This window comes from Leptonychotes weddellii, chromosome 6 (genome assembly GCF_054177405.1).
Source record: "Leptonychotes weddellii isolate Sample4059 chromosome 6, ASM5417740v2, whole genome shotgun sequence".
Classification (NCBI taxonomy): domain Eukaryota; kingdom Metazoa; phylum Chordata; class Mammalia; order Carnivora; family Phocidae; genus Leptonychotes; species Leptonychotes weddellii.
The window spans coordinates 111,699,622-111,711,939 of record NC_138374.1 but is presented as its reverse complement, the minus strand read 5'-3'; the positions used below and the strand labels follow the sequence as shown (position 1 = coordinate 111,711,939).

The 12,318-nt window shown below is 39.6% G+C and overlaps 1 protein-coding gene across 7 annotated transcripts in view; it reads right to left on the bottom strand.

Moving 5' to 3' along the window:
- NR5A2 (nuclear receptor subfamily 5 group A member 2) overlaps nt 1–12,318 on the bottom strand; it is a 116,274-nt gene that overhangs the window by 55,378 nt on the left and 48,578 nt on the right. For all 7 annotated transcript variants that reach the window (XM_006729555.3, XM_006729556.3, XM_081824960.1 and 4 more), the window contains one exon: nt 9,272–9,391. In XM_006729555.3, coding sequence (XP_006729618.1) covers nt 9,272–9,391 — 120 coding nt within the window. The remainder of the gene's footprint in view (nt 1–9,271; nt 9,392–12,318) is intronic.

Here is a 12,318-nt window from a genome sequence, read left to right as displayed (position 1 = left end):
ATAAGTTAAGTTGTTGGGATGGCTGTCAATGATGGTACTGGCTTTGCTGCTGAATTATAGCATAATGGGAAAGCCCAGTTGGTACCTGATGCTCCCATCCTTTTTGTACGGGAGAGCTCTCAGGCAACCAGATACTCTTTCAGGTGCATTTAATATTTGCAGCAGCAGCAAATTTGTCTGGGAGGCAAGTCCTCATCTGCCACTCACCCGGAGCAGACTGTATTAAATTTTTATATTTATTGACATTTCATTACCATAATTGACTGCACTTGCTTCTCCAGGAGAAGGCACAGGGCTGCCTCCTAAGCAGGAGAACTAGTCCCTAGAGTAGAATTTGCAATTAAAAACAAGGCAGAATGGATTTTTTTTATTGTGTAAATATGATGAGTTGAATTTTCAGCTTTAACTAGAGAATACTGGGTATACAGAAACCTTTTTTCAAGAGTGAGAAAAATTAGGAGTCAGTGGAAAGACGACGCCCAAATGTGTCAATCAGTTTATATAGAGTCAACTCTGCATGAAAAAGGCAGTTAATGTGTGTTCTAGGTCTGCTCTTGTATCAAGCACAGCACTGTCCTCCCTGCTTTGTCCATGTGCTGGCTTCTGTCCATTAAATTTAAACATTAAGCGTTCTAGGAACTCCTTTGGTTTCTGTTTCAGAATGTGTGAAAGAAAGGGCCGGGACCCAGGCAACCAGAATCCTGAGCGGGAAGCAGAGAGGACAAGCATATGAACACTGTGGAACGCATTATGATGATCTGCCTAGCCCCCAAAGGGATGTCTCAGCTTCCACTTTGCCAGTTCTCTTACAAGAGATCTTTCTACTCCAGGGAAGTTCTTCTTACTTAAAAGTGGTGCCTGAGCTCTCAATTCTTTAGCAACTATACATGGTCTCACTACCCCCAGGTAATAATAGAAATCCTACAGGGACAAATAGGATAGGTGAGTGAATGACAGCAGGAAGGCCCCATGGGGTCACAGAGGTGGAAGAAAACTGGGACAACACAGGAGATCTGGGCCAACATGGCCATTTACAAACGAAGCATCTTGGGCAAGTCATATGGAGTCTCCATCCCTTGGTTTCCTGATCTTTAAATAAAGCAGTTAAGCTAGAGGATAATAAGGTGCCTCCCATTTCTGTGATTATCAGTAAATGAGAGTACTTGGGTTAATACTACCAATTTAAGCTTGGAATCAGCTGTTGAACGCACTGCAGCCAGAGCTTAGTATATACATAGCACATTTTAATCAAAATCATAAGTGAAGCCTTCAAAAAGGAAAGTGCACTACAATAAACCACAAATATGTTGGTACTAATTAATTTTTCATAGTATAAAGTTAACTAAGTTTTGATATGTATAGAGTTCTAACAAGTATGCAAGAAGTTCAAATACTAGAACAGCATGCTTGAAAATGTAGTAATTAACCAGAACCTCATTTTTTAAAAGATCGGTTAATTAAAATTCGATATGTGTACAGTTCTAACAGGTGTGTAATACTAAGTTCAAGTCCTAGAATTTTATACTTGAAAATATAGTATATTATACCTGAAAGGAACTGAAAATGTTTCATAAGATTCTATTTACTGAGAGACATTTAGTGAGTTGAACTTCAGGAAATCAATTGGCATACCAACAACTTTATAGCTATACATTTATTTACATGCTAATTTGAAAGCTCAGACATGCTTATTAAATGGGAGCTCCAATAACACTTCCTTCAAGGATAATTTATCAAATTGCATGGCTCCAAAGGAGGATAGGTGATTTATTCCTGAAACAGCACACAGATCTGCAACTTCCTTACATTTTATTACAAACATAATTATATTTTCATTGTTGAATGCAGAGTTTGTGCTCATTTTAGGAGCAGCTGGCCTTGTCTTTTATGTACTTAGTAAAATTAATATATTGCTCTCTTACATGTAATCTTTGTGCCATTAAACTCAAGGCAGATATTGAAGAAATACTATATGCTGATGTCCCCTTTGGATAAATTTCACTCATCATGAAGGCAGAAACAGTTTTAGCTAAATTGCTTTTAGTTCTAATAACTGAAATTTTTGATGACTTGTACAGTGTAAGATGCCTGTCATTTTAATATGATACACAATAATAGAAGATAATGAATAAGTTGCTGGTAGACCTATCCCTTAGGATGATGTTACAGGGGCTGTTAATTGGCTACAATATGCAAATACTAAAAGCAATCCCACTTCAAAGTACTCTATTGTTATTTTATATATATATAAGTATATATATACACACAGATATGTTTTGTGTGCATATTTTTAAAATACTGGATAGAAACGAATTCTTGTCATAATTCTAAGATGTTAAAAATATAGAATTGATTTGATAATCCTGATGTTACTGATAATATTAATACTAATTATTATGTTACTAATACTAATAATTAATAATATTACCGATAATTATTTCCTTTTTGCTTAACAAGATTATTTAACATATGCTTATATAGATGTCTGATTAAAAGACATAATGAATGCATGATGGCTGACCTTAGGTTTAAGTAAGAAATTTGGTGTGAAGCATCAAATCCTCATTTCAATACTAGGTAGTAGTGCCCTGGGCTATTCTTTGCAGTGGGATTATTTCAATTACTCTAGATCTCAATGAACTATGAAGGGACTCGATTCTGCAAACATTTATTTAGCGAACATAATGTGCTAGGCACACTAGCCATGGGACTTTTGAGAAAAGTTATGCTATTTTATCTAACTTTCTTCTCTCTCTTCAAGCTCCAAGTAGCAGTTCCCTGGAGATCCCCCTCACTTAAAAAAAATTCAGTCTAGTCTTTTTCTTCCTTCTCTGTTGTAACAAATGCATCACATTATTTACCGTGAGATGCGTTCAGGAGGAAAATACCAGAATACTGGGTCAAGGAGTACCTGGGGCCTTGCATTCCTTAGTTTGTCTAGCAGAGTTGCTATAAAGCATTGTGTAGACAGTACATGCATGCTCAAGCTGACACAAAATTGCTTCCTGGGTCGCCTTTGTATCAAGACTATAGGATATTATAGACTGAGGCATATTTAATAATACTATTTATTAATCTTAAAATAAACAGCATAGGGATGCCTGGGTGGCTCAGTCATTAAGCGTCTGCCTTTGGCTCAGGTCCTGATCCCAGAGTCCTGGGATCAAGCCCCGCATCGGGCTCCCTGCTTGGCGGGAAGCCTGCTTCTCCCTCTCCCACTCCCCCTGCTTGTGTTCCCTCTCTCGCTGTCTCTCTGTCAAATAAATAAATAAAATATTTTCATTTGTTCTAGAAGAAATCACCACGGGGCAGTTGAGAAAATTCTATAAGCAAACCTGGAAATTTCTTTTTTTTTTTTTTAAAGATTTTATTTATTTATTTGACAGAAAGAGAGAGAGAGAGTGCCCACACACAAGCAGGGGGAGAGGCAGGCAGAGGGAGAAACAGGCTCCCTGCTGAGCAAGGAGCTCAATGAGGAACTCAATCCCAGGACCGGGATCATGACCTGAGCTGAAGGGAGATGCTTAACAGACTGAGCCACCCAGACACCCCAAACCTGGAAATTTCTAATGAATGATTTGGGAGTGCCGTATTTCTTCTGGTTGAGGCTGAAAAAGGTGGTGGAGTTTCGTTAAAGTTTAGTTAGTTTAGTTAAAGTTTTATCCAGAAATTCCTTGTCACTGCTCTCAGTTTCTGTCTCCACCTGCAAAGGAGTTTGGTCAAACACTGTCACTGTAGAAATAAGGCACTTCCTTCTAGAACTGGAATCTGGACAGCTTCACATGCCCATCTGACTCCCTTTGCACGTCCTCCTCTGAACCTTCCTCCCATCTTCTCTGAATCTGTGTCATGCAGCTTACCTGTGAAAGTGCACAGTGCAAAGCACGATGCAAGGCTCAGTCATCACCGTCATTAGACGATAAATTACACCTCTTATTACCACTGAGTGCAGGACTGTGTCTAACTCCCCTCCACCACATCTTCGATTTTCCTTCAATTATCAGGCCTTCAGAAATGTTTTTAAATTAAGTGAATCAAGTTGTTTTTCTCCTGTAGGTGAGTGTTCAGCTGCCCATAGGGGTATTTTACATGCTACCTTGAAATATTGTTGATTTTCACCATGATATCAACATCATGACTTGAGGCTTCTATCATTGTTTCAAAGTTCACATTCTGCACAAATCTGTGGTAGTAGGTCAATGTGTTTTGGTGGCAGAGGAATTATTTCCTTTAGAAAACTAAGAAAACCCCGCATTTAGGAAGAAAACTCAACAAAAACAGTTGATTTAGGGTGGTGGCATTATGAACAACCCTTTTCCTTCTTTCTAGCGTTTTCTTAATGCTGAAATAATTTTAAAATGGTAAGTAATAATCATGTTAAAATACTTCTGATGTTAAAATTTATTTTTACGATGTGTTTACAATGCCACACCAAAAAATTTATAAATAAATAAAACAAAGCCATTTATGTATTTAGGCTCAATAAAGAAATGAAGGTCTTGCTTGGAAGTTCCATAGAAGCTGTCATGCACAGAAATTATACATGAAGACCCAATTGAGAGCCTATGGTGAAAGCAAGCTCTGTAGCGTCTGTGAGGTATATAGAAAAGCAGTATAGCATGTTGGTTAAGAACACAAAACAATGGGGCGCCTGGGTGGCTCAGTTGACTGATCATCTGACTCTTAATTTCGGCTCAGGTTGTGAGATCGAGCCCTGTGTCAGGCTCTGCGCTCAGCATGGAGTCTGCTTGTCCCTCTCCCTCTGCTCCTCCCCTTACTCTTTCTCTGTCTCTAAAATAAATAAATAAAATCGCGAAAGAAAAAAAAAAACCAAAACACGAACTTTGGCACCAGGTTTCCTAGATTGGAACATTCTACTGCTTTTATTATTTGTATTTTGACCTTGCACCAATTATTTTACCTCTCTTTGTCTCAGTTCCTCATCTGTAAAATGGGGATGATAGTAATAATAAATAGTACTTTCTTCATAGGGCTGTTGACTTCATACATGTCAGCTTCATGTTAGATTAGTTCTGATAGCTTCTAATTTTCATGTCTGCACTTTACAGAACTATTTCTTATAATTCCTATGGCAATTCTCTGAGGCAGATTCCTCTACAACCCCCACTGGATAGGTGAGGACACTGAAACTTGAACAGTAAAGGGAGTTGCCCAAGACGGCATAGCTAGTAAGGTTTGGAATAGGAACTTGAACACAGATCAGTTCGATTCTAAACTAGACCAACGTATATAATAGACACACACACAATTTTCATACCAGAGAGCAAGCAGCCTGCACTAGTAATGAAAATATACTCTATCCATAGGTTCCCTGCTGTTAGACTATATACTAAGAAAGAGGAAGTTCTCTCTCTTTTTGCTTTCTTCAACTCCCTCCATACATTTTCCTTTTAAAAATCATGTTCTCCCTAGGGTGTGTGGGTGGCTCAGTCAGTTGGGCATCCTACTCTTGGTTTCAGCTCAGGTCATGTCTTGGGGTCCTGAGACCGAGCCCCACATCTAGCTCCACGCTGAGCTCAGTGTCTGCTTGTCCCTCTCCCTCTGCTCCTCTCCCCGCTCTCTCTCTCTCTCGAATAAATAAAATCTTAAAAAAAAAAAATCATCCCCCCCCGAATATTGCCCTACTCTTAGTCTTCATATGGTCTTTCCTTTCCATTCAGCATTACTTTAACAAACTTCTTAAAACTAGCATACTCCAGGGCGCCTGGGTGGCTCAGTTGGTTAAGCGACTGCCTTCGGCTCAGGTCATGATCCTGGAGTCCCTGGATCGAGTCCCATATCGGGCTCCCTGCTGAGCGGGGAGTCTGCTTCTCCCTCTGACCCTCCCCCCTCTCATGTGTTCTCTCTCATTCTCTCTCTCTCAAATAAATAAATAAAATCTTTAAAAAAAAAAACTAGCATACTCCAAATAATTTATTATTGTTATTGTTGTTTTAACAAAAAAATCTAGGTTTTCCCACACTTGCAGCTAGGGAGCTATTTACCGTTCTAAGAAAATTTTACTTAATATTTTCGCCTATAACCCTGCATCTCAGGCTGGGGAGCCTACTGCAGTGAAAAGCAACTTCTGAACGTCAGACCAGTGCTGGGGTCTCAGCCCCACCCCAGAAAATGGGAAGCTATAAAAAGGTATAGATGAGATGTGGAAACATGGTGGGGATGCATACTCTGGGTGTTGAGTCCAAGTTAACTTGTTTTAATTAAGCACTTAGGTTACGATAGGGTGGCTCTACTTTGGTACCATGAGCTAATATTTATCACGCACCTAACATATTCAGCACTAAATGGGTGCTGGAGAGATGTAAAAATAGGTCTATGACTCCACATTAAAATATCTTTCTCATTCTCTTGGAAAGGTTGCATGCTTTGTTTGGAAAAGTCTTCCTTCATAGCACTTCTTTTGCTTTTATTTAAGAAATTGCGGGATGGGGTACCTGGGTGGCTCAGGGGGATAAGCTTTCAACTCTTGATTAAGGCTCAGGTCATGATCTCAGGGTCAGGAGATTGAGCCTGCTTAAGATTCCCTCCCTCCTTTCCCCTCCTCCCCCACCCCCCGAAAAAAAGAAAGAAATTGCAGGAGCATTTCTCTACTTGCTAGATGGAATGCTACCCAATTCATAATCACTTAATAAAGCCAACTAGATCCTCAAAAAAAAAAAAAAGAATTGCAGGAAGCCCAGAGATAGATTCAAAATGTTTTGTCTAGCCTATTCCACAATAGAAAATACAAGGTTTGTTCCACAATTTTCATAAATCAGAATGTCCAGTTATAATGAATCATTATGAGGCTCTCCATTGGATTGGATGGAAAGGGGTAGGAGAGGGGTTTGACAGAAAGGTGACTCACTTTATGAGGGCAGGAGGGAGCTAGAAGACTCTGGGTGGCAGGAAAGATGAAAGGGAAGAACTAGTTCTCCACCAGGGAGTTCTGTATTCTGTTGTGATGACAAAACATGAAGTAGCAGTAATTGATACTAAAGATGATAAATACCATCTATTTCTGACTGTTCTTGGTTTTGAAAATCAGAGAGACAAGAAATGCACTTTCTCTACTTTTTAAATGGTAATTACCTTTACCCAGGGGCAGCACTTAAGGCCAAATGACATGTGAAATAAGGAGTATTTCTAAAGAGCAAGAATGGAAGTGCTTTGAGAAAGAACGGCACAAACCCATTTGATTTCTGAAACTCAGAAGGAAATGAAATCAAATTAATTTGTGGGCTGAGGCTCCTTCTAATGCAGTTCCTAGTTGGGTAGGGCTGGGCGGGGGAACAGGGGTGGGGTGGAGAGAGGGTTGGGAGGCATACCCAGTGATTAAACTCTAGAAATGGGTACATTTCCTCCAGAGACTTGGGTCACTGGATGAAGATGCTTAATAAAAATTTGGAAGTACAGAAAGTCAAGCCCATGAGACTTTATTTTCTCGTCTAGCAGGCTTTTCTCATGAGATGTACAGAAAAACAGGGACCAAATAGTGATGGAGATGGTTGAATTGATCCAATCTGCAAAAACTCTGAAATAGTGCTTGCCTTTAATTTGATTGGGAAAATGTGATTTATTAATAATACAGCAAATGGCGTGGAGACAGCCTTTCATTTTCAAATATGCACTGCTGTGGTTTCACAGCACATAAACATTTATGGGTGGATGTAAAAGATCACGGTGCCCGAGTCCTGAAGTATGGAAGCATTGCTGAACGCTGGAGCAATGCCTGAATAGGAATGACCCAATGGACTTATGGAATCACTATGTTCCGTGCATTTATTTTAATAACACATCAGTTATTGAATGAAGGCTAAGAACTGGGAGGGACATGCCAAAATCCTATAAAGTTGGACTTAGGTCCATTGAATACTTTCTGTTCCCCAGATATCCATGAAGCCAACAACGATCTCTCCTCCTTCAAGTGTTTGCTAAAACATCACCTTCTCACTAAGACAAAAGCAACTACTCTTATTGACCATGGAAATCCTTGGGTCACGATGCAACCTACTACCCCCGTGGGTATGTGTGCATTTCCCTTTGCACAGCATGTTCTCTTTTCTTTTTTTTGTGTGTGTGTAGTTTTATTTTTTTATTTTTTTTATTATGTTATGTTAATCACCGTACATTATATCATTAATTTTTGATGTAGTGTTCCATGATTCACTGTTTGTGCATAACACCCAGTGCTCCATGCAGAACGTGCCCTCTTTAATACCCATCACCAGGCTAACCCATCCCCCCACCCCCCTCCCCTCTAGAACCCTCAGTTTGTTTTTCTTCTTTTATTCAACAGCACGTTGACTTCTAATACATTATACATTTCTTATATACAGGTTTGTTATAAGATGATTCATTATGGTCAGCTTCTCCCTGCTATGATGTTAAGCATTGTGAGGATAGGGTCTTTTTCTGTGTTGATCACTAATGCATGCCAATGCCCTAGAATAGTGGCTGGCACACTGTTGATGTTCAGTAAGTATCTGTTGACTAAGCAAATATCTATTCAGAAAGTAGTAGGGAAGCGCCTGAATGGCTCAGTTGGTTAAGCGACTGCCTTCTGCTCAGGTCATGATCCTGGAGTCCCAGGATTGAGTCCAGTATTGGGTCCAGTATTGGGCTACCTGCTGAGCAGGGAGTCTGCTTCTCCATCTGACCCTCCCCTCCCCCTCCATGCTCCCTCTCTCATTCTCTCTCAAATAAATAAAATCTTTAAAAAAAAAAAAGAGTAGGAACTAACAGTAATTTTTTCTATTTTCCTTTTCAATGATGGCTGGCTCTTGAAAACTGGAACTCCTGTCCCTTTTCCCTCATTTGCCTTTATGCCAAATATTTAGTTTATATATGATATTTGAATCAGTCTCTTCCACCATTATGATGCCAAAATCGTAAGGATTCCACAATGTATCAGCTTTTTAAATAGCTGACAAAACAAGTGTGGTAGATTAATGCAGAAACTTAAGGAAAAAATGCTGGGTACTAATCGTTAATTCTGATGTACCAGTTGTTTTGACCCTTCAAAGCACAACTTTCAATCCCAGCAGAGTGAAAGCAGCAGAATGTTTGTGATTATGTTTTGCTTTTACAAGTTTAACTGTAATCATCGGTGTAGGAACAGAGTGCACCAAGTCAGCTTTTCTAAATTATTTGCAGCCAATCTTTCCCTTTCAAAGCACCAGAGTGCTTCTGACCTAGTTAAATTCCTGCCATTCTGAACATGCTTAATAAAAAGACATTTTTGGGGGGGGCGGGGGATCTCTATACTCACTTGTTGCCCAGTAACCAGGAAGATGGATCCTTCCTTTCCATGTACCACTTGTCGGTAAATGTGGTCGAGAATTAAGAGCTCACTCCAGCAATTCTGAAGCAGCTTCATTTGGTCATCAACCTATACAAGAAATAGAAAAAAAAAAATGACACTGTTATTCACTACATTTTTTATTTTTGCCTAATTTTCTACATAAGAGAACTCACTATAAGCAAGAAGTCTCTGCCAATGGTCGTCATGGCACAAATGCTCAGAATTTACATCGCTGCTCCTGAAAATCATTATTTTCATTTGGATAAATACTTTTTAGGCCACATATGAATACTTAAGAGTAGTATTTATAATCAATGAGCTGCTAGGAAAAGGCCCTCCATTAGATCGTTCTGTCTAATGTTAACAGAGCTAGTAGAGTTTGCTTGTGGGAGGTCCAGGCGCCTCACACTGTCCTCGCTAGACCCCGTTAGAATGGCCCCAAATAGCCTATGCTTATGTATCTAGCATTTAATACATTGACCCAAAGCTAAAATAGTACACAGATATTAGCAAGCTGCCAAACTGAGATTTCTTTAAAAGACAATTAGCACGCCGGCACAAATGACTTTGGAAGATAAAGAGACACACTGCCTTATCTGGCATTAGTATTAACTGATGTGTGTGTCCAAACTGTCCTCGACTTTGATTGGAATAATCACCAATCATGGTCTTGAGGCTCATCTACATTTGCTTTATGATTTGGATGATTTTCCCAAAAACGCTCTAAACTTCGGTTTCCATAACTGGAAAATGAACCGAGAACATTACCTCCCTCACAGGACTGCCATGAGGATTAAAATGAAATGTGCTGGGTCACAGTGGGCATTTTATTCTTATTTCACCTTGTCCTCCAGGGGAAATTCTTCATTGACATTTTTCAATGACAAAACCATACTTATTTCACGGACAGTTCACATATCCACGGTCTGAATGCGAAGAGCATAGTGACCCATTGCAATGGCTACTTGTAACAGTGTGCTCTTCATTTTGTAATAGATACCAGCCAAAGACCCCGGTTTTTCCAAATGCAGTAGCCATATTTAGACACACACTGTGAACTTATAAAACTAACACCTGGGGGCGCCTGGGTGGCTCAGTCGTTGGGCGTCTGCCTTCGGCTCGGGCCCTGATCCCAGGGTCCTGGGATGGAGCCCCACATCGGGCTCCCTGCTCAGCCAGGAGCCTGCTTCTCCCTCTCCCACTCCCCCTGCTGTGTTCCCTCTCTAGCTGTGTCTCTCTCTGTCAAATAAATAAATAAAATCTTAAAAAAAAAAGTAACACCTGACATTGATACATTGTGTAGTTTTTTTTTTTTTTTTTTTTTTTTAGAGCTTTTGTGTATTGCTTTAGATTTAATTGACAGAACATGCCTTCGAAGTTAGCCGAACTGGTATCATTATATTAAATTTATAGATGAGAAAATAGGGCTCAGAGAGCTGCCTAAAAAATTCTCTAACGCTCTCTCAAGTTCTAGGCTGTCTCCAAATTACATCAGGAGGTGCTAGAATTTTCTAAATGAAATTAATTTGACTTACTTTTAACAAATTCATTTTTAAGTGGCCATTCAATGGAACTCTGGATAGCTGGCTGATTCTAAGGAAGTTTCCATTCATACATTGATTTGTACTGATAAGAGCTTGTGACTAACTTTCTTTCCATGACTCCGGGACATAGTGAACATGATCAAGGGAGCACTGAACTCATAGTACAAAGAAGGATTCAAGACTCAGTTCTATATTTTCCAGCTGTGAGAGCTTAGTCAGACCACGTAATTCTCTAAGACTTATTTTCTCACCTAAAAATATATGAGAAAGTTTTTGTGAGGATGAAATAAGGTAGTGGATGGGAAATCCCCTTCGTAAAGTGTAAAATACACAAATGAAAATACATCAGACAGAGGGCTCGTGCCTGATGGAAATGGATTCTGTGGAGAAGGAGAAAAGCAGTAGTATTGCAACTACACAAAACTACAATCAGGCTCTGTGATCAGGAAAACACATCCCCAAACATCTCCATCAGAAATACTTTGAACCAGTTAGTCTGTTCTGACCAAAAGAATTTCATTCATGGGCACCTTGGTGGCTCAGTCAGTTAAGCGGCCGACTCTTGGTTTTCGCTCAGGTCGTGATCTCATGAGTTGTGGGACTGAGCCCCGAGTCAGACTCCTTGCTCAGCAGGGAGTCTGCTTTTCTCTTTCCCTCTGCCTCTATGGCATGCTATTTCTCTCAAATAAATAAAATCTATAAATAAAAACAAAATTCGTAAATCTTTTAAAAAATTTTCATTCATTAAATAAATCGATATTTTTAATAGCTGATTCTTTGGTGGGTTTGAGTGCCAGACCTGGGATATAATGGTGAGCAAGACAAACGCAGTCCCTACCTTGTGAAAATGACTCTCATGGGGGACAATGTTCACCCAAACATGACTTGGTGGTTTAGTGACAGTAGAAGGTCATGTTCTTCTCTACAGAAAAATCTCCAGTGTTGTGTGGTGTGACAAGTCAGCCTTTGGGCAGCAGTTGATGTAGATCCAGCTAAATGTTCTCCATAAACTGTTGTCACAAGGAGCAGTGGCCAAATGTCCCAAAAACATACATGTTGTAGCATCCAGGGCACATTCCAGGAACTGTCTCGCCAGATGCTTGGTATGATTTCAAAACAAAGCATACTTTGCTCTCCTGGGTTTTATTATGCTCTCATTTCAGCAAAAACATGACAGCATCTTATTTCAAATTTATCAGTCTGTGATGACAATTTGGTTCCACTGTAAGTTTTTTGGTTTTTGGGGTGTGTGTGTGTGAGAGAGAGAGAGCTATGAAGCTTTAGTTATTTATCACTCTTTTCAGGGAAACTTAAAATACTCCCCTCTGAGATTGTCTCCCCAGAAACAATTATTATACATGTTAATGTTGCAAATAATTTCAGAATGGTTGGGGGAATACAGACTCCTCAAAGTGCATTTATTGTTCCCATTTTGGAAAGATGAAAGAGCCAAGAGATTATCCACTGGCC